Genomic DNA, 22199 nt, shown 5'->3' on the forward strand with positions numbered 1-22199 from the left:
TATGTTGTATTCACTTTTAGCACCACAGTCAGTACTGAAGGGATAAATTAGTTAACAGACATTATTAGACATTTATTTATTAGTAATTTTTAGGAAAACATTTCCTGGGACCAGCTTTTCACATCTGAACCAGTATAGAAGGGAACATAATTTAGTTTTCACTTTTATATACATATATACAAATATCCGTATTTATCTGAATATTTAACTGACCAAATGACCAATCAATCAAACAATTATTAAAGAAACCAGTTATCAGATGTAATTGATAGTGAAAATAATTGTCAGTTCTCTTAATTAACTAATTCAATTTTTGCCAGTAACAATATTGCCAGTAACAATAACGGAAGCAACAACAAAAAAACACAAATGTAAGTCAAATGAGCTAATTTAAATAAGAAAAATAAAGGTTTTAGTTAGTTGCAACTAGATACTGTTGCTAGAAACAGGGTTTCTCTCTCTCTCTCTCTCTCTCTCTCTCTCTCTCTCTCTCTCTCTCTCTCTCTCTCTCTCTCTCTCTCTCTCTCTCTCTCTCTCTCTCTCTCTCTCTCTCTCTCTCTCTCTCTCTCTCGCCCCCGCCCTCTCTCACTCCCTCTCTCCCCGGTGTTCTTCCATGTCTCTCTACCATTGTGAGGGGTGGAGGCTGACGGCCGATGCTTCTTCTGAGGAGAGGAGGATGGAGAACAGGGGGAACTAGAGGCTCGCTGCTCGGTCAGATCTCACAGAGCGTCTCGATGACCACACGCTAGGAACTCGGTGGAGATTTTCTTCCCACGGGAGCAACGCGGTTGCAGATGAGCCGGAGAGTGATCGTCGGTCTGCTGCACCAGGTAAGAAGCGTCCCCGCAGCTGCTGCTGGCGGCGATCATCGCATCTTAAATGGGATCATCTGTTACATGGGGGTTGGTGGAGGGGGCGGATGGTTACACAACAGTGCGAGGCGACTCACAGATTAATTGGCAATAATCAGAATCCAGGGAAAGACGCATCTGCATGTGGATCGTTGATGGTTGTAGTTGGTTTCCTGCTGTGACATGGTGGAGGGAAGCAGCCCTGGTAGATGGAAGAAACTAGAAGGTGTTGGAAGGAGAATGTTCCGGGCTGAGAGAGCCTGCAGGCCCGCAGCCATCACACCACAACACACACCCTCAACCAGACACACTGCAGCTGATAAAGGCTGAAAATTAACTAACACTTAACTAAGCTTTTATTATCATCTGGATCACCTTCATCTCCATGGCAACGGGAAATCTCCCAGTCTGTCCATGCAGATGCACCTGATCCCAACAAAACCACTTAGCCCTGCCTGCTCCATGACAAAACCCTGTTGTGCAGTTTTCTGGATTTTAAAACAGCAGCCACAGGATAATAACAGTGAAACCAGGTTTCCTATAACCACATCTACTCTCTGAACGACACAGCTAGTTAAAGGCAAGAGGAGTAGGTGCAGAAATCTGAACTAGAGCTTCGTAGATGGGAAATCACTGTTTATGTTTGTAACGTGACCCTCAATGGAAATTATAGACCTATTGGTTCCAATTTCATGATAAGGCACTAGCTGAGGTTCAGCTGTAGGTCCCAGTTAATTAACTTATTGATGATTATTATAGCCTACTATTTACTAATGTGTTGTATATCAGTTATAATCCATTAGGGCTACAAGAGCAACTTGTAAGATATACCTCCTCCAGCAAAGCACTTAAGGTCATCAGGGAGACCTCTCGCTTGGACTGATTTCCATATACAAAATATTCACAGCTATGTGATTTCTAAGCTATTTTGGTAATGGATCATTGGAGAGTGACAAACCCAAGAAAGATACACTCATATTGTTACCCTTTATGTCGTGAAACATTAATACACTGAGTCTTCTTAACGTTTTTCCACACATATCAACAGCTATAGTCAAACGCTGATAAATTATTTTTTACGGTTCATACCATGTCTGAAAGCATGATTTGTGTCCTTTTTAAATATCTGATATCTAAAGTTAAATAATAATTTCCTCATGTATACTGCAGATATGAGATTAAATGAGAGAAGAGGTGCGGAGTAATTGTGAAGAATGTCGAGAAGCTTTATAGATAAACCTCCTGAGGTATCAAATACCAGCATCAGAAAGCAGTAATCACCCATAATGATAACAGCTAGTTTCTATTGAATCTATAATACTTGCTAATTAATGTGGAAGAGATAACTGGATCTGATGTAGTGCTCTGAATGCTGTAATTAGTGGCGTCCCATTAATTATGGATTACTTATGTAACCACTAATAAAACCACAAAATGGAAAATCAATTCTGCTAACATGAAGCGTTCATCCTCAAGTGAATTAATTCATCTTTAATGAAACCGATAACTACAATGAAATAAGTCATTTTTAAACAAGTTGGAATCTTGTTTGTGAAGATAGTTATTCCCAAGCCTAACTAAACTAAATTTAGCTAAGCTTTTTCTGGAATAAAACGTGTTCCAGTGTAGAAAAAGCTTACTGGTTTATTCCCAATACAATTGCTTAATTTTCAATCCAAAAAATACATTCTACTGAAGAAGATTTACCTCTGACTGTTTTAGTTTGTGTCGCTCTGTCTGCCACCTTCTCTGCAACCACAGGAAAGCAGAGACTCACACTGGAGTTTATCATCTTCATTCTTTGAAGGACTGATGCAGAGTGACAAAACCCTAGGCTGGGTAACACGACTGACCTGGTTTGAGAAACCATCAGATAAACTGCATTATGTGTCTACCCGTCATATTGTCATGTGATGAAGAACCCTTTAAAGGTCATACATATAATTAACGCTGCCACTAGATGTAACACCAGCATCTCAGACAGAAGAATTGCTTTTATTGGCCACATAGCTTACTTCCCTGTTGCCAAAATTCCCCTTTTTCTTCTCTAATCACACACGCTCAACAAAATTGAATTTGTACAGGAGAGCCAATAAAAGAGCAGCTAGCTCCTCTGCAGACTGATAAACTAGATCCGCTGCGTACTATCATCAGTGTAGGAGCGTTCGTGTGTGAAGCTTATTTCAGGGCTGTGTTCACTCTTGCAGACACGAGTGCAGCACACTCTCAGTGGGCCTGCGTGGTAGCTAGCTAGATAGCATGGCTTGTATTGTTTGTAGAGCCATGCTGTGCTGATAGCCCGTAGACTGTATAAAAATAGCCGTGATATTCTTTAATCGAATCAAGGCACCTTGTTGTTCCTCCATGGATCTGCCACGGTGAAACAACAAGGTACATCCTTATAAATGTTGCCTTTCGTAAAGGATGATCCAGTGTGTTCTGCTGAGCACCAACAAAGAACCTTACAGACTTTGACCAACAGTTATAAATGGCAGCCACTTACCGTAGTTACTTCACTCAAAGGAAACTTATTGAGCAGAAAACACTATAGAAGCACAATCAATATCTGACCTGACACTAAGTGAAAGTGAAATTAGGTTTTAATGGGCCCTTATCATTGAGCTTCCTGGCATGTTATGTTTAAGAGTTGGATTATTTCCGTAAATATTATTTCCATTTATCTACAGGTTGAAAAGGCCCACTCCGTTCGCCCGTTTCACTTTTATTTCAGAGAATCAGTTGTTAAATTTGAATTGTTTTCATCCACTTGGTCCTATTTGAACCGGAGCTCTAAAAGATGAAGAAATACTGTGGTGAGGTCTGAAAATTATTTTGTATATCATGTTTATACTGAGGAGCTGAGCTAAAAATAGCACATCCCCATGCAGCCTCATGGATTAATACCTGTTCACAATCTTCCCCACACAGCAGATAATGAGAAAGCTAGAAACTGAATCATAAAATGAGTGTTTGCTCATGTGTTCCATGGGGAGAGATTGACGTCCATCCGACACACTATACACCAGATCCTGCTGACCAGGCCCAGAGTTGATGCTCTTCTATAACCATGAGTGAAACTGATTATCTTCTTTGCAGTAACCTCCAGTGATTCAATTTAATTCCATTCATGGTGCCCTCTGATTCCAAGAAGGAGCTATTTTGGGATCAGGAAGTGAAAGCCCCATTAATATTTCCCTTAGAGAGCATTGCATTGATCACAGTTGGAGCCCTTCTATAGTTTGCAGGAAGTCTGTGTACATACAAATGCCAATGCTACGTTCACATCATGTGGGAGGGAAAGTAATGTTGGAAAATATTGATGTGATTACAACTCAAATGCTCTTGTGCTACTGCTTCTTGTTCATTGTTGAAGAATTCATGTCCTAATCAGTAAACTAGCACCAAAACACAATACTATAGACAAAATGACATTCCGCATATAAATTGTTTCTGAATAAGGATTTTTAAATGTTCTCGTACAATATAACACTTTTTCACATTTCAGAGGCTACGTAGTTTCAGACTGTGGATGACGCGAGGCATTAATGTTTGTTTTCTTTTACAAGCAGCAAATTGGATATGTCAGAGGTTTATGAGAGATTTGGCTTTGCTCTCACTATTATGACTTGGATGTCGATAACATGGGGAATTAATTGAGCAGTTTGAATGTCTTCATCAACATTGAAAGTGTTTAGGTAGCATAAACACTTGCTTTTACTGGACTTGCACAAGTTTATGCTCCAGTTATAGTGAATTTCCTATGAACTAAGTTTCACATCAGACCTAATCCCCCAGTAAAATGCACTAAATTTAAAACATGAACAATACATTTAACGCTTGCACAACGAAATGTTTTGCTGCTAACGCTTTACCCAGGACATGAACCCCTTAACCGAAGCCTTGGTCATTAACCAGGCTTGTTGCAGTTGAACAAAACAATTGGGAACAGTAATGTTGCTAAAATGCCAGTTGACTACTATTGAAAATTAACAATTTGTTGACAGTATTAGCTTTCAAGTGTCGGTTTCATCATAACAAAGAACCTGCATCATTATATTTCTGTATTCACATGTGCTCCAGCCAATAGAAAAACCCAGCTGTGATGTGAATGACAGCTTCGTGCACAAAGCAGATACAGAACATTGTTCGTCCTCAGGCCTTCTGAAACCAGATGAAAACGATTACCCAACGCCGCGGCCTCATCCACCACATTTCTGATATATTGTGAGCACTTGGTAGAGTGAGCTGCGTGTTGCCTTGGAAACCAGCGCTGCCGAAGCTCATAATATTCCCCTGTGAACGGAGAGCAGAGCAGCTTCAACGCAGATATTTGTTCCACTGGTAGAAACACTGATGGTGGCTCAGGCTTGGTGCTCAGAAGAGGAAATCTGCCTCGACCTCAGGACAGTGAACACAGCACAGCAGGAACAATGAACAGAAAAACAAAATAACTGTGACAGCCACATCAGAGGATTCACATAACGACTCTATTGTATTTCAAAGACACTGGATTTATTTTTACTCTGGGGGAACATGTATTCAAATTCTTTCCTTAAGTAAAAGAAAATGTAACTGTAAATGTATTATCTTTACTGAAACATGAATGCGAAAGAACCATTTCACTGTAGTTTGGCTAAGGTGGAGCTAATTCATAACTATGTGGTGCTGCACCCAATTATTTTCCGTGTGTTTGTTTAATCTCCATGCTAATTTTCTTTTGTTAAATTTTTGTTTTTTATATTGATACCTTCACAGGGCTTAATTTTTTCTTAATCATGAAAATGGTAATATAACTATTGAATTAATACAAGTTGAAAGCAGTAAATCCTCATTTTAAAATTCAGAAACAGGAATTTAGAAGTTAAAGAAGTTAAATTAAAAAGTTTAAACTGATTCAATTCAATAATTCAACAGACTGTGTCAGCCTGTACTCTAGTTGTAATGGATGTAGGATGTAATGCACTTTACAGCGGGGATAAAAAGCAGGGGGGGGGGAGCACTGTCTTTAGAAATACTAGTGAGTTGCCTGCTTGAAACGTGCCTTCATTCATTTTGAATGTCTTTTCAGGGCAACACACCACCAATGTTGCATTGTGTGTCAGTCTAATAGCCGCCACTGAATGAAGCTAGTCCCCTTTCAGTGTGCAAAATTTCCCATTACAGAAAAATACTGAATGTATACAGGTACTTTGTCCCTGGGGCCAGCAAGTGGGAAAAATCAATGTGTAAATATGTAGGCTGTGTGGATAGAAATCGGTGAGCAGTGTTTAGAAGACATGCTCTTGGATTCATGGTACGTGCCATCAGATCTTTAGACGGGGCCCTCAGATCCATACTCAAATGACTTATTACTGAAAAGCACAGCAAATATAAAGTTGCACCATGAAAGCTGTGAAACAGTCTCTGTGTAAAATGTGCCCTGGAATCTTGCGGTCAAGTACAGTATATAATTGTAAATGGTAATGCTGCCTTGAAGTGCAGTTCAGTCAAACAACTCACGTTCAAATTTTAATTGAAACAGTAGAACAGGTATAGTGTTTGGCGTCTAGGCTCCGATAAAATATCTCCCCCCCGTATGATTACACAGATATGATGGGAGTGATGAGCAAATACTTTAGCTTTCATATCAAGTAACTTGTAGAAATGCAGTTTCAAAGTTTGGCCAGAACTGCAACGTCACAGTTGGGTCTTAAGCAATACTCCAGTCCAAGTACGGCAGAGTCTGATCAGTCAAGCCTTTATTGAGGAAATCAAACTTCAAACAGATACACAGAGATTCCTCCATTTAGAGATGGATTTTATTGCAGCCTTGATCACGGTGAGAAATCTGTAGGATTATAAAAATACTGACAAATATACAAGCTGCTGCTGGATATTGTGTAAAATGATCATGTTTTGGGGTCAATTCCCAGAGTGGTTAGGGACTGACTTGTGCTCAAAAAGAAGCTCGAGTGCGTTTGTAGCTGTTCTGAATGTCTACACTAGAAGAGTGAAGTCTGCTGATGTAGAAAGGAGGAGATTAAGGAGGATTTCAATATGGGTATGATAGCGCACATTTAAACTCAAAGTACTGTAATAACTGGGAAATGAGCGTTATAGAGAGAGAGAGAGTTCAAACCCAGTTTACTCTGTCACCTCCACACAGCTGCCTAATCACAGCATATTGTGGGTGTGAATGTCAGATTGTCTAAAAATTGTCAGACACAATTGCACCTTGGGAACAATGCAACCATCTGACAAACACTGTCGATGACACATACCGACAAAATAACGATAAGGATTCCAGACCTTGTTGCCTGCCACTCACTCCTCTCACCTGAAGCCTTTTGCATGTTTCTTTAACTGACCAGTAAAATTAAAACAATGTTATTATTTTTCTCCTGCAACATACACAGTTGCTAACAGTTAAAAACTGACTCTGAAATTTAGCTGTTCTTTTCAGGCTGGAAATGCTGTCAAATTTATCACTAAACACATGTTCAAACATAACACTCAAATATCACTGGAAACTATACTGGGAAAGCTTAAAAAAAAGAACATCAAGTCCCAGTTGTTGGATGGGGTGTGTTAAACTGGGTGTGAAAATCTCATTTTGAAACCTACTGTGTGTTTGTCAGGTCAGATGGCAAACGCCATTATAATGTGATATAAAATGATGTGTTTCTTTCACTGTAAGGAACTTTAGATATCCTACTTCTCTTGAGTGAATAATTAACAGATTCTTCAGACGTGCTCACCTCACTCTGTGATTTCCCCGTGGGCGCTGATGGGTGTTGCTCGCCTCTGGCTGTGTGGATGGTGACATGTTTTCTCTCTGTCTCACAGTAGCTGCACAGTTTCATGCAGTAACTGTGTAGTACTACAAGTGGAACAGTATCTGCACACTGGACGTGGTGGTGATAGTGGAAACAATGGCGGAGTAGGAGGTCTTTTGTTTCTGATATTATGTGCTTGGATGCCTTGTTTGTGAAGCTGCCACTCATTCTGACAGCACATCCACATCAAGATAATACATTTGCAAAAGCATCTTCTTTTTTCCCTCAGTTCCAGCTCCCAGGCCAAACTAAAATGGAGCTTCTCCAAAATGGCCTCCATAGTGTGTAAATCGGAAAATAACACTTTGGGTATTTGATAGTAGATGATCTTAACTGAGCTTTTCAACAACAGATCAGAAGCCGTGTGGCTTTCAAGATAATTCAACTTGTAGTTTTCTTTAACTGGGATTGTTCACTTTACATACCAATGTAGCTGGTCCCATTAAAATAATCCATGATGATTTTATCGAACAATGTTGGGATTCTGAAATGACTATTTCATCAGCACAACACGTCAGCTTGGGAATGACTGCTGACTAGTATGTAGTGTTCCTGAAATCATTGTTTTCATAGTTTTCTGACAACAGAAAAAGTACAATGACATGTTTCACTATGGACAAGTTTCTATAAAAAACACCTGAAACAATAATGTGCACTTTTTCTTTCCTGGGTCTGAGCCAAATTACTTATTTTTCATAGCTGATTTGGTTATTAAACCTTTGAAAATAACATGGTTTTAATATATAATAGAAAATAGTTCTTTCAGTTTGTTTCATTTGACTTGAATGTTTTTATTCAAGATTCACTTTCATGAATTTGCCATGAAAAAGCCTTGTTGGACAGGAGACTGTATAATGTGGCAACATGGCTATGTTGAAGTGTAGATCATGTTGTCCATGTTACAACTTACTGTGTAGTCTAGAGAAATAGTCAAATTCAAAAAGAAGTTTATTAATAACTAGGAATACAAGATTAGTTTTAAATATTAGCAACACAATGTACTTTATTACACTCATTATTTTCATCTGGTTGTTATAGAGAAAATATTAAAAGCTGCCACTACAGTCTAGTAATCAGATAAGTGTCATGATATAGAATATGAATAGAGTTACAAAGTACCTTAAAATGTAAATTCTCTAATTAAGTTCAAGTTTGTACTTAAGTAGTACAAACTTCTAGGTACTTTCTATCCCTGCCTACAGCCTCTGTAAGGACTCCATCATCAATACTTACTTGTACTAATACAAATTCCTGCCATCTTTCCTCTCTTACAGGCCTGAATCCATCGAGGAACCCCATGGAGCAGGATGTGGAGAGCCCAGCCTTCATCAAACCAAAGCCCAAGTTGCCGAAGCAGGCCCGTGAGAACCTGCCTAAACAGCTGCGGGAAATGGACAGAGAAAGGAAGGTCCAGCGCTACGTCCGTAAAGACGGGAAGTGCAACGTCCACCACGGGAATGTTCGAGAGACATACAGGTATCTGACGGACCTTTTCACCACGCTCGTAGACCTCAAATGGGGGCTCAACCTCTTCATCTTCGTGCTGGTGTACACAGTGACCTGGCTCTTCTTTGGCTTCATGTGGTGGCTCATTGCTTACCTCCGGGGCGACCTGGACCATATATCAGACAATCAGTGGACTCCATGTGTCAATAACCTCAACGGGTTTGTATCAGCTTTCCTCTTCTCCATTGAGACGGAGACGACCATCGGTTATGGGTATAGAGTCATCACAGACAAATGCCCCGAGGGGATACTTCTGCTTTTAATTCAGTCAGTGCTTGGATCTATCGTGAATGCCTTCATGGTGGGTTGCATGTTTGTCAAGATCTCGCAGCCCAAGAAGCGAGCTGAAACTCTAGTGTTTTCCACCAATGCGGTAATATCAATGAGAGACGGACGACTATGCCTGATGTTCAGAGTCGGCGACCTCCGAAACTCGCACATCGTGGAGGCGTCAATCAGGGCCAAGCTTATCAAGTCTAAGCAGACCAAGGAAGGGGAGTTCATCCCTTTGAACCAGACGGACATGAATGTGGGTTACAACACGGGGGACGACAGGCTCTTCCTGGTGTCCCCGCTCATCATTTGCCATGAGATAAACCAGAGCAGCCCCTTCTGGGACGTCTCCCAAGCCCACCTGTCCAGGGAGGACCTGGAGATAGTGGTGATTCTGGAGGGGATGGTGGAGGCCACAGGTGAGTGTTCAGATTCATATAGTCAGATGCATATAATTGTGAAGTTACAGCAAATGTTATTGAATGTTGGAAAGGGAAAATATATACTTACTATACCCTATTAACACATTTTCAGTGAGCACAGACCTACACCGCCTGTCAACAGTAGTGTTTTAATATTGTTTGTTAATTTCATTCATTTAAAACAAACAGTACAACAACATTTACATATTTTTGTGCCATCTGAATAAATATAATAACCTTGTTTTGTGTTATATTTTAGTTGTGTACTTTTTACCACAACAATAATTTTAGCCTCAGCCTAAAATTCCTAAATAAAAAGATATACTGGTGTTTTAGATTAGAAGGAGTTGCATATCTACAAGGAACTGGTGAGTAATCATTTGTCTCAACCATAAAAAAGAAAAACCAATTACGTAATTCCTGTGTGGCGTGTTTAGAAGCCACTGCTGGAGACTCAATGAGGATTCCTGCAGACAGCTGAGCCAAAGCTCACAAGGACACACATCAAAACACGAGTAAATGGATTTGAAAAGCAGCGCTCAAACGAAAGTACATTTACACAAGTAATGCATTTAAGTGTATATTTGAGGCACTTGTACTTTGAATATTTTCAAACATGGTTCATTCACAGCTTAGCGTAGAGTTCAATCCGTCCAATAACTGTTTACATTCAAAGCTGAACTGTACGACAAACTGATGGTGGCCTTCGTGTCCGTGATATTTTGGCTTCAATTCCGGATATTGAGGGAAACAAACACGCCACCTGTCACCGTTTGGCAGATATGCTTGAAACTAAGAATGCAATGTGCTCTTGCAATCTTGATACTGCCAGAAAAGGAATGTGTGTAGAGATGTTCCGAAATAACCGGAACATCTATTGTAGTGTGGCCTGCTGGTCAACCCACACAGCCCAGTTAGTGTCCGATAGAAATGTGTAAGCTACTCCCTTGCAGTCACGCATAGTGTTGGAGTCAGTGAGAACATCGCGAAAAAACATTATATACTGTATATATATCTCATTCAAAAGTGATTCATTGATAGTTGTCTCTACATTCATGAGTACAATGTAAAGATGGAACTTCTAACAGCTGATTCTCCATGCTTGTAATGGTGCTAGTGGGGCAAGACATGAATCAATAAAGGCATAAACACTGTAGCAGCATAGCTCAATGAATCCATAGGAACATTATTATACTTCATCATGTTGACAGACTGGTTGAGCGCCGCAAACTAAACTCCAATCCAACCAGTGCACTGGGACGGCGGGAGAAAACTGAGAGATAAAACCCGGACAAATAAAACACAAACTATGATTACATACCATGAGAGAAAATTGGGAACTATGTTTATTTGTAATGTGGATGAACTGAAGCTCAAAGTTGGCCCAAACTAGACTCTTCCTATGAATTGTTTAATCCTCAATGTTGTGCTTTGTTTCCAGGCATGACATGCCAGGCGAGGAGCTCGTACATCAGCAGAGAGATCAAGTGGGGCCACCGCTTCACACCAGTCCTGACTTTAGAGGACGGCTTCTACGAGGTGGACTACAACAGCTTCCACGACATCTACGAGACCAACACGCCCGCCTGCAGTGCCAGAGAGCTTGCTGACATGACAAACCGCGCCCGGCTGCCCCTGACCTGGTCACTGGCCAGTAAGCTGAGTCAGCAGGGGCTGCAGGAGTCCGAGCAGGAGGGTCAGGAGACCAAGACCTGCACGGACAGCGAGGGTAAGGGTCAGCAGACTGAGCGGAACGGGGACGTTGCCAACGTAGAGAGCGAGTCCAAAGTGTAGCCGATGAGATAGAGGAGGGAATGGCGGCAAGTTTAATGCCCATATGAGATTAGTGGACTGTATTCTACGCCTCTTGTTTGGGATGCTCACACAAGCTTGAAAAGCACAGTGTTAATCTGAGGACCAATGAGCACAGTAGACCAAGTATCCTGCACCAAGATCCGCTTTAACTCAGTGATTAATTTACCCCCCAAAATCAACAAGTAAACATCTTGACATGTGGCCCACCGCTGATCGGAAACCCCTTCGCGGCAAGTGCATGTTTCAAATTTAATGTGATGTCCTCCTGATGAGATTCCTATTATTTTTTCTATTAAAAATATTCCTAGGGTCATTTGTATAAGTATTTTTGTATATACTATAAAATGTTTTGAATTTTTTGTTTCGTTGCCGTGTGAATATTTGACAAATGTTTGATACTAATTCCTTTAGGATGGTTCTGTATATATTCTATGCCTTACTGTATGTATAAAGCTTTCATTATTTGTTTTTTTCATATATATAAGCATGTATACACATTATCTGCAGTTAATTTATATTGTATTGTATATATACCGTATGAGGATAATGTTGGAAGAAAAACTTACATCTCAATGGATGCAAACTCTAGTTTAAACCAATGACAACTTCTTCCCAAAATGATAGTTGTTGTTTAAGGTAGTGCTACATGACTACGATGCTATTCCTCGAGAAGCCATGACTCGCTGTTTACAGCCACGTGACTTCACACAATGGCCCTTTAAAACTGCATTAAGTCACTTTTGCACATCGGAGGCCTCTAGTGGAGAAAGTGTGTCACTATTCCAGTCTCCAGAAATCCCTCACGTCACCCAACAGTATCAAACATGAATAAACAATAAACTGCTGATGATGATGATGATGATTTTCTTTGTACATGAACCTTGTTAATGTGCTTATCACTGCTTTCAAATGTGTCATATGGTTTTCAGTGGTGGAAAAAGCACTGAGATGCTTTTCTAACCACACATTAAAATATTTGATTACAATAAAAGGTACTTTAGTCAAACTGTTACTTTAGAAAAGTAGAGAGGTTTCGTTAGTAATATGAACTAATCTGAATTTTATAATGTAAAAACTACTAACTATTGTTGTTAGACAAATGTGAGCTGTTGAAAAATGGTAGTTAAATACAGTATAGAAAATGGTCCATATTTACCAAAGAGGTTATTCTTATTATTATTATTATACAGTTAAACATATTATAGGAAATATACCTCTGTTACATTTTCCAAACAAAAAAGACACAGTATAACTTATTGTTTATTGTATGTATATACTGTATTTCTACAGTTTTACCTGCCACAGAGACTAAAGTCCTTTGTTTGATTTCATTCTCTTCTTTATTTCAATCAAATGAAAAATGCAATCATTATTTTGTAATTATTGCATCATACACCTTGTACACTCACACACCTTTAACTATATTGTTAGTTTCACTTTGTCGACAGAATGCTCTAGTTTCTAGTTTTATTTAGGCCAATTTTTAACCAATAATTCCAGTAAACAACAAGCTGATAACACCTCATCATTAAATACTTATATGTTTCATGTGATATAACCAAAAAACAGTACCAGTTCTCCTCTGTACACTTGTGAACACTCTTTAGAGATCATTTTTCCAGTGGATTCACTTAGTGTTAATTGCTTAATCATAGCCATGAAATGTTTGAGATTTTGGTGTTTTTTTTTTCACACATTCCACAATATGTTTCGAAGGATAAGGCTGAAATTATTCTGGATTTTCTTATAATCAACAAGTGTAATGAAAACACCTAAATAAAGAATTTTTTAGTCCATGATAAACATTAGGCCCCTGTCGGCCATTACCCGGCCCAGATTAGATCACATGGTTTCTAGGGTGGTTCTAAATCTATAAAAACAGGTCACACGTATAGATTCAGTTTCAAAGGAAAGGCTCGTTCTTTTTCTTTAACAGCTGGGCATTGTGGTTTTAAGCAGATGTCCCTCATACAAGAGTTTCTGCTTCAGAAATGAGAAATCGTTTTTTTTAACAGCAATGAGGTCAATGGCACAGAGGAATTACATAAATCAAGCTCTGGCTACAGAGAAATCATTAGGATCAATTATTTGTTAGTTTTTAACGTCACCAGACAAACTTTTTATAGTTCCTGAACTTTGAATTTGAAGAAAAAAAAAAACATATTCATTTATATGTTTATACTCATGGTTTTGACTCTACTCAGCTTCCCTTTTATAAATAAAGAGTCTGCTGCTCTTTCAGATATTTAATTTTAGATTTAAAAATGGAAAAAAACATCAATCCAACTAATTAGGTTAAAACACTAGTTAGCTAAAGGAAATAAGAGCATCATTTAACTAACTAACATCATCCTGCTAGTGTCTGGATTTGGTAAAACACACTGGTTCTCTTTGCAGTTGAGTGTGGTAAATTACCGTAACCTAATTTGAAACATCAGCTGTCCCTTCACGAGAGTTAATAGTTATATTATACATTTTGACAGTGATAGGGCAGCAGTCAGACAACAACAGCATGCTGGTACACTCAACCTTGTACTGAAAATCATAAAACAACAAACTTAATATCTTAAATACAGTATTTATAGTATAAGATGCTTACTACCTTATAGCACAGACTGATTATAGAAATAAAATTGTGGAAAGCCTAACAAAAGACACTAAATTTTAAAAAGTCAGCACAATGTATTCATTAAAATAAAAAATAAAACTGAAGGAGCTTTTTAAGTTCATTTGATATATTACGACAACTTGACAGACTCGGTCTGTGTCTCCTCTACTTTTTTTACAGCTGGATTTCTTAAATATTAAAACACAGCGAGAAAAGGAGTTATGTGCTTATATTGACACGTCAAACTGGCTTCACGCAGAAACACAAAGAGTGAAAACTCTGACATTTGGCAGATGTGATGAAAGAGAAGCAGCTTTGAAGAGGATTACGGTGCTATTAATGCCCAAACCAATATAATGCATATATAAATGTACCAATATATAAATGTTCGAACCAGTCCAAATGTGAGTTGACACAGAGGTGTGAAAGCAAACCCGATCGTTATTGTTACTGAAAATAAAACACAAGTTCAAGAGAGCCCATGTTTAACTAAGCAAATATAAATGTATCAATCACTTTTTTTTTAAGAGATATTTCTAACTAGCCTTCATCAGTATTTTAACATAAGTAAATGTGCACTGTAAGGGAACAATTTAATGCAATACCATAAACATTTAAAGATCAATGAAGTAACTCGGATAATGCTGAATGTTTAAGGTCCAAATAGCAAGTAATTTTTTAGTATTATTACTAGTGTTTACCTCTGTAAGAAAATACAAGAACAATTAGCTGTATTTTTATCTGCCAGTAAATTCAGTGAGACCTTTCCTTTGGTAGCTGGTGAACGCCTTTAGCTAGCTAACATGCTAGTGCTAGTAGGTTGCTAACTGTCACATTAGCTCAGTCATGAATTAAAAAACTCTCTCATTTTATATAATAGAGGTGTTTGGACCATATAAAAACTGTCACATATATCTTGCGGGTCTGTTAACTCCGACAGAGGAGAATTATTATTTAGCTTAGGACTGACTGCTTTTGTTCAACTGCCCACATTTGCATTTACAAGTTGAAATTGCAATGAAAGATTGCTGCAGATCAGCGTTGCCAGATGGGAAATGTTGAAGTATTGTACCAGAAGCTTGAAATTATCATATTTTTAAGGGAAATTATCGTACAACCAGAGTAGTCTCTGTGTTGACATTCCAAAGCGAATTTAGTATTCAGAAACGATCCTTTTCAAGGCAGAGGGCTCTTATTTTGAAACATCAGACAGGAAGGTCCTAACGTGAGAAAAGATGCGTGAATACAGTCGAAATTGATTACACCTGATAATACTACATGTCGCAAAATGATCAAATTATCGCACACCGTTGATTATTGATCGTACAGAGGGCAAGATTATCATACAAATACAATAATTAGCGTACATCTGGCAACACTGGAGCAGATTAACTTTGCCTTGTGGGGAAATCCACTGATCACTGTGACTATATTGAAATGTATTGATTGATAGTGTGAAATGTTATTGTTTATAATGCTGGTGTGACTGGCGCTGTGTTTGAAATCACTTCCTCATCTGCTACTCCATATATATTAGGCACTCAATTACAGCTGCAGTATGCGCTAATAATATTACCTTTCTCTTTGCATTGTATAAGGACATTATTTAGAGGAAATATTAAAATAAAAAGAGTGTACCATATATGATATAAGGAGTGATTTAGGACACTGGGCCTTTAAGGTGCAGAAGCAACTCAGCAAGGTGAAGCTGTAAACTTTACTGGAGATGGTTGCATGTGGGATGTTACCATCAAACTCAAAGCACAGGTAGTTAGCTGACTTAAAGCAGGAGTACCTTAGCTGCAAGTGAAACGTTTCCTCCCTTTGGGGACTCCACTACCCAGCAAACACCTGGGGTGTGAGCGGTGGTGGCAGGTTGTCATTTTCCATGTTGTTGGCATCGATGGCAGAAACTGTGCGAGACAGAATCTCCAGAGGGTACTTCTCCACGATTCCGTTCACCTCCCGTTGCACGGTCTCGGGCCAGGCGATGAGATCGGCCTGCAGGCTCTGAGCGGCCTCCATCAGACTCTCCTGCTTGCTGCTGAGGCCCGACAGCAGCTTCAGATTGTGATTGAGCTGAGCCAGGGCGGGGTTGGTGGCGGTCACGTCAGGTGACGAACCAGCCTGGCGCAAGTCGCCGTCTGAGGTGCTGAATCGCGGTGAAGCTTGGCCTGACATGTAGCGCTCAAATTCCTCCGGGGAGAGGTTGAGAGACTGAGCGTCCAACTTCTCGATGAAGGCCACTGCACAGCACTAAAATAAAAAGACATGCCAACGGAAAATAATGGTAATGAAATAATGAAACAGCTAGCGTAGCTCTGTCAGATGAATGGCTTTGTCGGCTTGTCTGTTCAGATGTTCTGTCGACAGCACCAGGTACTATAAATGATAATAATAGATTTCAATTCTACAGATGATGCTAAACTATAGTAGCACAGTAGGAACTTATAGAGCACCACTGTGAGACGAGAGGCCTCCAGCTCAAACTGGCTCTGACTAGAGCTGAAGTAAAGAGGAGAAGAGGAAAAAACTCACCAAGTTGGTGAAGTAGTATCCATCCTCTCCGCTCATCAGCCTGCTGGGGTTACAGAAGCGAGTGATGTACTGGATGTTGGACTGAAGTCGCGGAGGGTTCGCCTTGAGCACGATGTGAATGAGCGCGGGGAGAAAGTCATCAGCGGAGGCCGGCTCATTCTTGGTGATCCTAATGGCACTGAAGATGTGTTTACTGCAGCGTGTGATGCACGAAAGTTTGTCCCGAGGAACCCTCTTCGAGTCCATCTCGATGATATCTGCAAGAGTCACAGTTAAATACACAAAGTATAAGTCAGAGGGAGGAAAGATGTATGCATCTTCAGGTGGTTTAAAAAAATATGTATAATAAAGGTTCAGTTCACCTAAATTACAAAATATATACCTGTCATTTCTAGAGCTGAAACTGTTAGACCTTGGTATTAACGTCCAGCCTGAGTGATCCGATCACAGATGGACAGATCTGAGTACAGGTCTGAACTCACCCAAATGCATCCTGAGATCAGATCACTCAGACCATATTCAGGGGTGGTCACATTCTTTTCACTGTGTCAACGGGTCCACATATGATATGTACATGTGGCAAAAAATATCAATTTGACTGACACTCAGGCATACTCGCTGACCTGTTATTGCGTTGACCACATTATCAGAGACTTCAGGAATTTCTTCATCAAAGGACACACAGAGCATCTCTATGGTCACCCAGTGTAAAGCCCTGCATGGGAACAACATAATATTCATTGGAGCGCTCCAAAAGCTGTTTTGGGGGATTACGACATAACCATACACATTTGTTATTGTCACTAAAGTAAAACTCTCAAAAGAAATGTATCCAGTCTGAATATGTGTGGATTGTTCCACTTCCCTTTATTAATACTGTATTGTAATCATGGAAACTAGGGGTGCCCACCGTATCCTTTTCTGTGTGGCCAGATCATTCTTCTCGTCATCACTGGTTTCTGGACAGAACACGCTCTTATACAGTCGAGTCATTATGTACTTTTCCACTTGGTCCATCACCTGCTCCACAGAATCTGAAGAGCCTGGCGAACAACATATAAATCAGACCACAGTCACATTTTTAACGCCTGAGTGCAAAACCCTGCCTATGGTGCCACCTAGTGGGCACAACACACCGAGTCAAGTACAACAGAAGAACCTGAATTAAGAGGTGGGATCAGTTTAGTCAGGTTCTCTTTGGGTAATCTAACCTCACAATGCTGGTTATCATCTGGCTATGTTTATCAATCCAGTTAGGAGCAAAAGTGAGGAGCAATGTACTTTATATTAGAATATAAACATACAATATGATGCTGGAACTAATAGCCAAATATCAAATGTGTCAATGTTTTCTAAACATAACTGTTGAGTGTCTCGTCAAACCTTTAAAGTGACCCATCAAGCGGTCAGCCAAGTGCTGGTAGAAATCCTGAACGCACTCTGAAAGTTCATCAGCACCGAGATCCTGTCAAGACAAGAAGTTGGACGTTTTTGGAAAACGCTTTTTAACCTTTGGTAATTTCTTAAGATCAACTTTTTATGATCATCTTCACTTAAAAGGGATTTTGGGGAAATGAGGCCCGGGTCAGGCTAAACAATTAACAGTTAATTATCATGCTACTAGATTTCAAGTCACTGAACACAACAAACCTTCTTGCTGGACATGGTGACTATGAAGGCTCGAGACTGCTTATGGATCTCCCTCCCAGGCTTCTGGAGATTCTTCAAAAAGTCCACAAAGTCCTTGGACACTTGGTCTGTATCGAAGCTGGCTTGGCGGCTAATCGACGGGCTGGGCGATTTGCCCTCTTGCGCTTCTGAGAAGGAGAAACCACAGCCTATGTTAGACCCCACTAACTCCTTGTCACTTAAATAACTAAAATAACACAAAGCAAGTCATGAATCTTCTGAATAATTCTCAGTAAAACAAATTAGTAACACGATGCTGTAACGTTATACCTTTCTTAGAAGCGGTGCGTGATGAAGGGCTGAAGAACTTCTTAACGGTGGTCACTTTTCGAGTCTTCTCATTGGTTTTCTTCTCCTCAAACTTGGAAAAGGGACCTAGGGAGACGTGTCCTGGGTGTGGTGGTGTGGACTGGGCTTGGGGCTGGGACTGCGCTCCCTGACTGCTGGCATACGCTGCCTCCTCCTCCCGTTGCAACCTAGGATCAAAGCAAATGAGTGGAGAATATTTCAGTAATCAATTTTACACACCCAAACTTGCAAATTATGTCATTTGATCTGCATTCAAATTGTTCTCAAAAATTTGCTGTTTTTTGCAAATCAAGCTTTTCATTAATTCAATCTTAAATGAAGCTGATACATTCAAAAAAGAGGCAAGCCATTATTTTCCTCTAATTGTGCTTCAGTGACAAGCCATGCATGGTGAGGTATCTGTAAATTGTTAACATTGGGTAGAGAAGGTGCAGCCAAGTAAGAGTCTTACTTTGCTGCCAAGGCCCAGTCATCCTGGATCTGTTGCTGCCGTACCCGCTGATACTCCTCCCTCCAGCACTTGGAGCACAGACCCTGCCATGCTGTGTAGCCGTAGAAACCGCATCCCTTTTTGCACAGCAGGTCTGATTGGTCCACATGTATCCCCCGCCGCTCGGTCCGCTGACTCATGATGCCGCACAATCTGGAATTAAAATATCAGCATCTGACTTATAAGTACATTTGTATGCGCTGCTGAACAGACTGATCTCGATGCTGCTGCCTGCTGATGCTCTCAGATATTACACAGTTTATATGCACTGTGTCTAATACTCAAATCTCTCAGTTTACCACGATTTATCATCAGTTTAGTCAATTTCCAAAACAGTCAATTCCTGTAATGCATGTTTTTCATTATGGGGTGAGTGTGTGAGCAAATTACTTCCTACATTAATATTTAGACAGATCTGAACATCTTCCTTGCTCTCTATATTTTACATTCATGTCCTCTGTTTTGTCAAATCCATAAATTATTGATTATAAATTGATCCCTATTATTTGTTAATTGTACTTCTCAGCAGAAAAGTCTTTGCTTGAAACTTTCTGTTTATGATCTTTCAATGCTTAAGTCAGAACTCAGTGTGGGACAAATATTTTTATATAAACTTTGCATTTTTTACACACTGTTAATTTCATAGTTTTAAGGTGGAAAGTGAGAAGGAAAGACTTAACTTGTTAAAGAAAACCTTATCCATCACTACCCCTTGCCTTTACTGTCGGAATCTTTATCAGACAGTGTGTAGAAATCCCTCTCTGCTTTCTCTTGCCATCTGTATATGAGACCGAGAGCTGTTGTGTCGCAGGTATGGCCTGGCCCTTTAAGGAAAGTTTGTAGTGTGTGACGTAGTGCACCTGGGTATTGTGGGAAAAGACGCTAAAAGTGTGTGAATAACGAGAAGTGACGGACCACCTAGAGGTGATGCGAGTGTTGCTCCTGCTGTAAATCCGAGAAATAAAGTGGCTGCATTCCAAGTAAAGAAACATCTCCTCCTCCTATATTCACGGAGCGGTCCGGACAGCGAGCCAAGATAACCCGTGAGCCGAGCTCCAGACTACGGCTCGGAGCTGAGACACTGGCCAGAGAAGAAAACACTTGGAATACGTTGCTTGTTTGGTGTGCATGTGTGTGTGCGATGAATCATGGGTAACGTAGTGCAAAGTCGAGTTACTTGGTTCAGGTTAGGCTACATCGCGGACATTTCACGGGCACTGAGCAACGACATTGTGCAAGCATTCGATTTAGACAGCGTCTCTCCTCAGGAGAAGGAAAACATTCCGTAACGTTTTAGCTAGACCTCAGATAATATTGCAACGGCCTGGTAGTTCGGTTTATGTTCTGTTTGACTGCTATGTGTTTGTTATGACTTATGTTCAGCTAACTACACCATGTCAATAAGTATTGGGATTTCCAGAGGGTCAGTGAACCAGTCGGGGTGGGGCAAGTGACAGTTCTAGACCAATGGCTGGAGAGTTACCTGGCATGACAGGCTCTCATTGGCTGATGAGTTGGCATGTCAAGGGTGAATTATGAACAAGAAGTGTTTCTTGTTCGCTGGACTTTAATAAAGTTACACATACAGAGATAATTTTCTGTCGTCTATAAGCGAGGACGCTGAAATATGAACGTGTTCAGACTGTTCTCCGTTCAAATTCATTATTTGTCATTGAGGTGCGTTCAGTTCATCGTTCTCACAAAAGTGAACGTGTTCAATGAACGCGTTCTTTTGCGTTCGTTCATGCACAACACTGATTCTTTGATAAAGATACTTTACTCACTAAATCGTTAAAATCTTTTTTTCTAATCCCACTTCTTGACAAACTGCACGCGGGGTATCGAGGACCTGAATCAGACGGTAAAGGGATACGCAACTGATCAAATGACGTAGACCCAGATGATCTGGAGTAACTTTAGGGGGGAGCGATACAGATAATCACTGTGTGTCATGATCGTAGGGATGGTGACGGCAACATCTCTCATAGGTGTCCAGTGTAGTAGAGATTGTGTCTCATTAGTCCATCGTGAGACCTCCTGTCCTGCACTGGGACAAACCCATGATGATCCCCGAGGTTCCCCTTTATTGTCCCTGTAATGTGTAGACAGCCTGTAGCTCTGCTAGCTAAAAACAACGTAGCCGTGTTTTACGCAGCGATAACAGGGAGGACTTCCACTAAGAACATCACGCTAACATCACGCTAAGTTTCTGATCGCATATGTTTCACATGTCATGTATTTGTTATGTTTTTCTGCTCACCTGCTCCGTTGTCCCCGATCTGATCTGAAACCGGAAGCAGGAACCTCGGCTGCCTGCTGACCACCAATCAGGCGAGGTCACGCCACTGACGTCATCGAGACGACAACGCGAGAGCCTGGTGATTTCATTTGTTTACTTGTTTATTTGTTGTTCGGTTTGCGAACTCAGAGTTTAGGGTTTCATCCAATGAGTTTTGATTAAAGGGATAAAACATCTCCGCGAGAGAGTTTGTTTACTCTAGGATCGAGGGCTACATGTCAAGGAGTGGTCAATGACGTCACGCTAGATGCAAACTGCAGAGCAAGGGTCACAGAGTCCAGCCGAGTGAGTTCATAGCAATATTACCGTTAAACAGATAATCTGTCTGTTTGTCTATCTATCTATAGGTGTATCATTACCAGATAAACGAAAAAGGCTTTAGGTGCAATTGGAAAAAACGACTTTATCGTTAAATCAACAATTTGAAAATAAAATCACTAAATGCATCAAATATATATGATTTAATGAAAATCAAATGTATTTATAGTTAGACCACCACATCCATACTGTAATATAATTTATATAATTCATTTACAAATTGATTATATAAATTAAATCATTTTACATTGACTTCAGTGCCATGA

The 22199-nt window shown here is 40.1% G+C and overlaps 2 protein-coding genes across 2 annotated transcripts; one reads left to right on the forward strand and one right to left on the reverse strand.

The window, feature by feature from the left end:
* The first annotated feature begins 606 nt into the window (after positions 1-606).
* On the forward strand, positions 607-12917 carry kcnj6 (potassium inwardly rectifying channel subfamily J member 6). The gene is made up of 3 exons (XM_053440926.1): positions 607-830; positions 8941-9864; positions 11309-12917. Exons 2-3 carry the CDS (start codon positions 8964-8966, stop codon positions 11659-11661), a joined length of 1254 nt encoding a protein of 417 aa, XP_053296901.1. The 5' UTR covers positions 607-830; positions 8941-8963; the 3' UTR covers positions 11662-12917.
* A 720-nt stretch (positions 12918-13637) lies between these two features.
* Positions 13638-21723, reverse strand: rabgef1 (RAB guanine nucleotide exchange factor (GEF) 1). The gene is made up of 9 exons (XM_053440924.1): positions 21577-21723; positions 19278-19469; positions 18788-18993; positions 18479-18645; positions 18212-18293; positions 17739-17871; positions 17452-17543; positions 16829-17085; positions 13638-16546 (listed from the first exon to the last, which is right to left on the reverse strand). The coding sequence occupies exons 2-9, from the start codon at positions 19454-19456 to the stop codon at positions 16127-16129; spliced, it is 1536 nt and encodes a 511-aa protein (XP_053296899.1). The 5' UTR covers positions 19457-19469; positions 21577-21723; the 3' UTR covers positions 13638-16126.
* Positions 21724-22199: the final 476 nt, after the last annotated feature.

This window comes from Pleuronectes platessa, chromosome 15 (genome assembly GCF_947347685.1).
Source record: "Pleuronectes platessa chromosome 15, fPlePla1.1, whole genome shotgun sequence".
Taxonomy (NCBI): domain Eukaryota; kingdom Metazoa; phylum Chordata; class Actinopteri; order Pleuronectiformes; family Pleuronectidae; genus Pleuronectes; species Pleuronectes platessa.

Excerpts from the sequence above, each read along its gene's own strand:
- kcnj6 (XM_053440926.1), top strand. The coding sequence starts at position 8,964 with ATGGAGCAGGATGTGGAGAGCCCAGCCTTCATCAAACCAAAGCCCAAG. Across the intron at positions 9,865-11,308 it reads GGGGATGGTGGAGGCCACAG|GCATGACATGCCAGGCGAGG; the intron begins GTGAGTGTTCAG and ends CTTTGTTTCCAG.
- rabgef1 (XM_053440924.1), bottom strand. The coding sequence starts at position 19,456 with ATGAGTCAGCGGACCGAGCGGCGGGGGATACATGTGGACCAATCAGAC. Across the intron at positions 18,646-18,787 it reads ACGCACCGCTTCTAAGAAAG|AAGCGCAAGAGGGCAAATCG; the intron begins GTATAACGTTAC and ends TCTCCTTCTCAG. Across the intron at positions 16,547-16,828 it reads GATACTACTTCACCAACTTG|TGCTGTGCAGTGGCCTTCAT; the intron begins GTGAGTTTTTTC and ends TTTTTATTTTAG.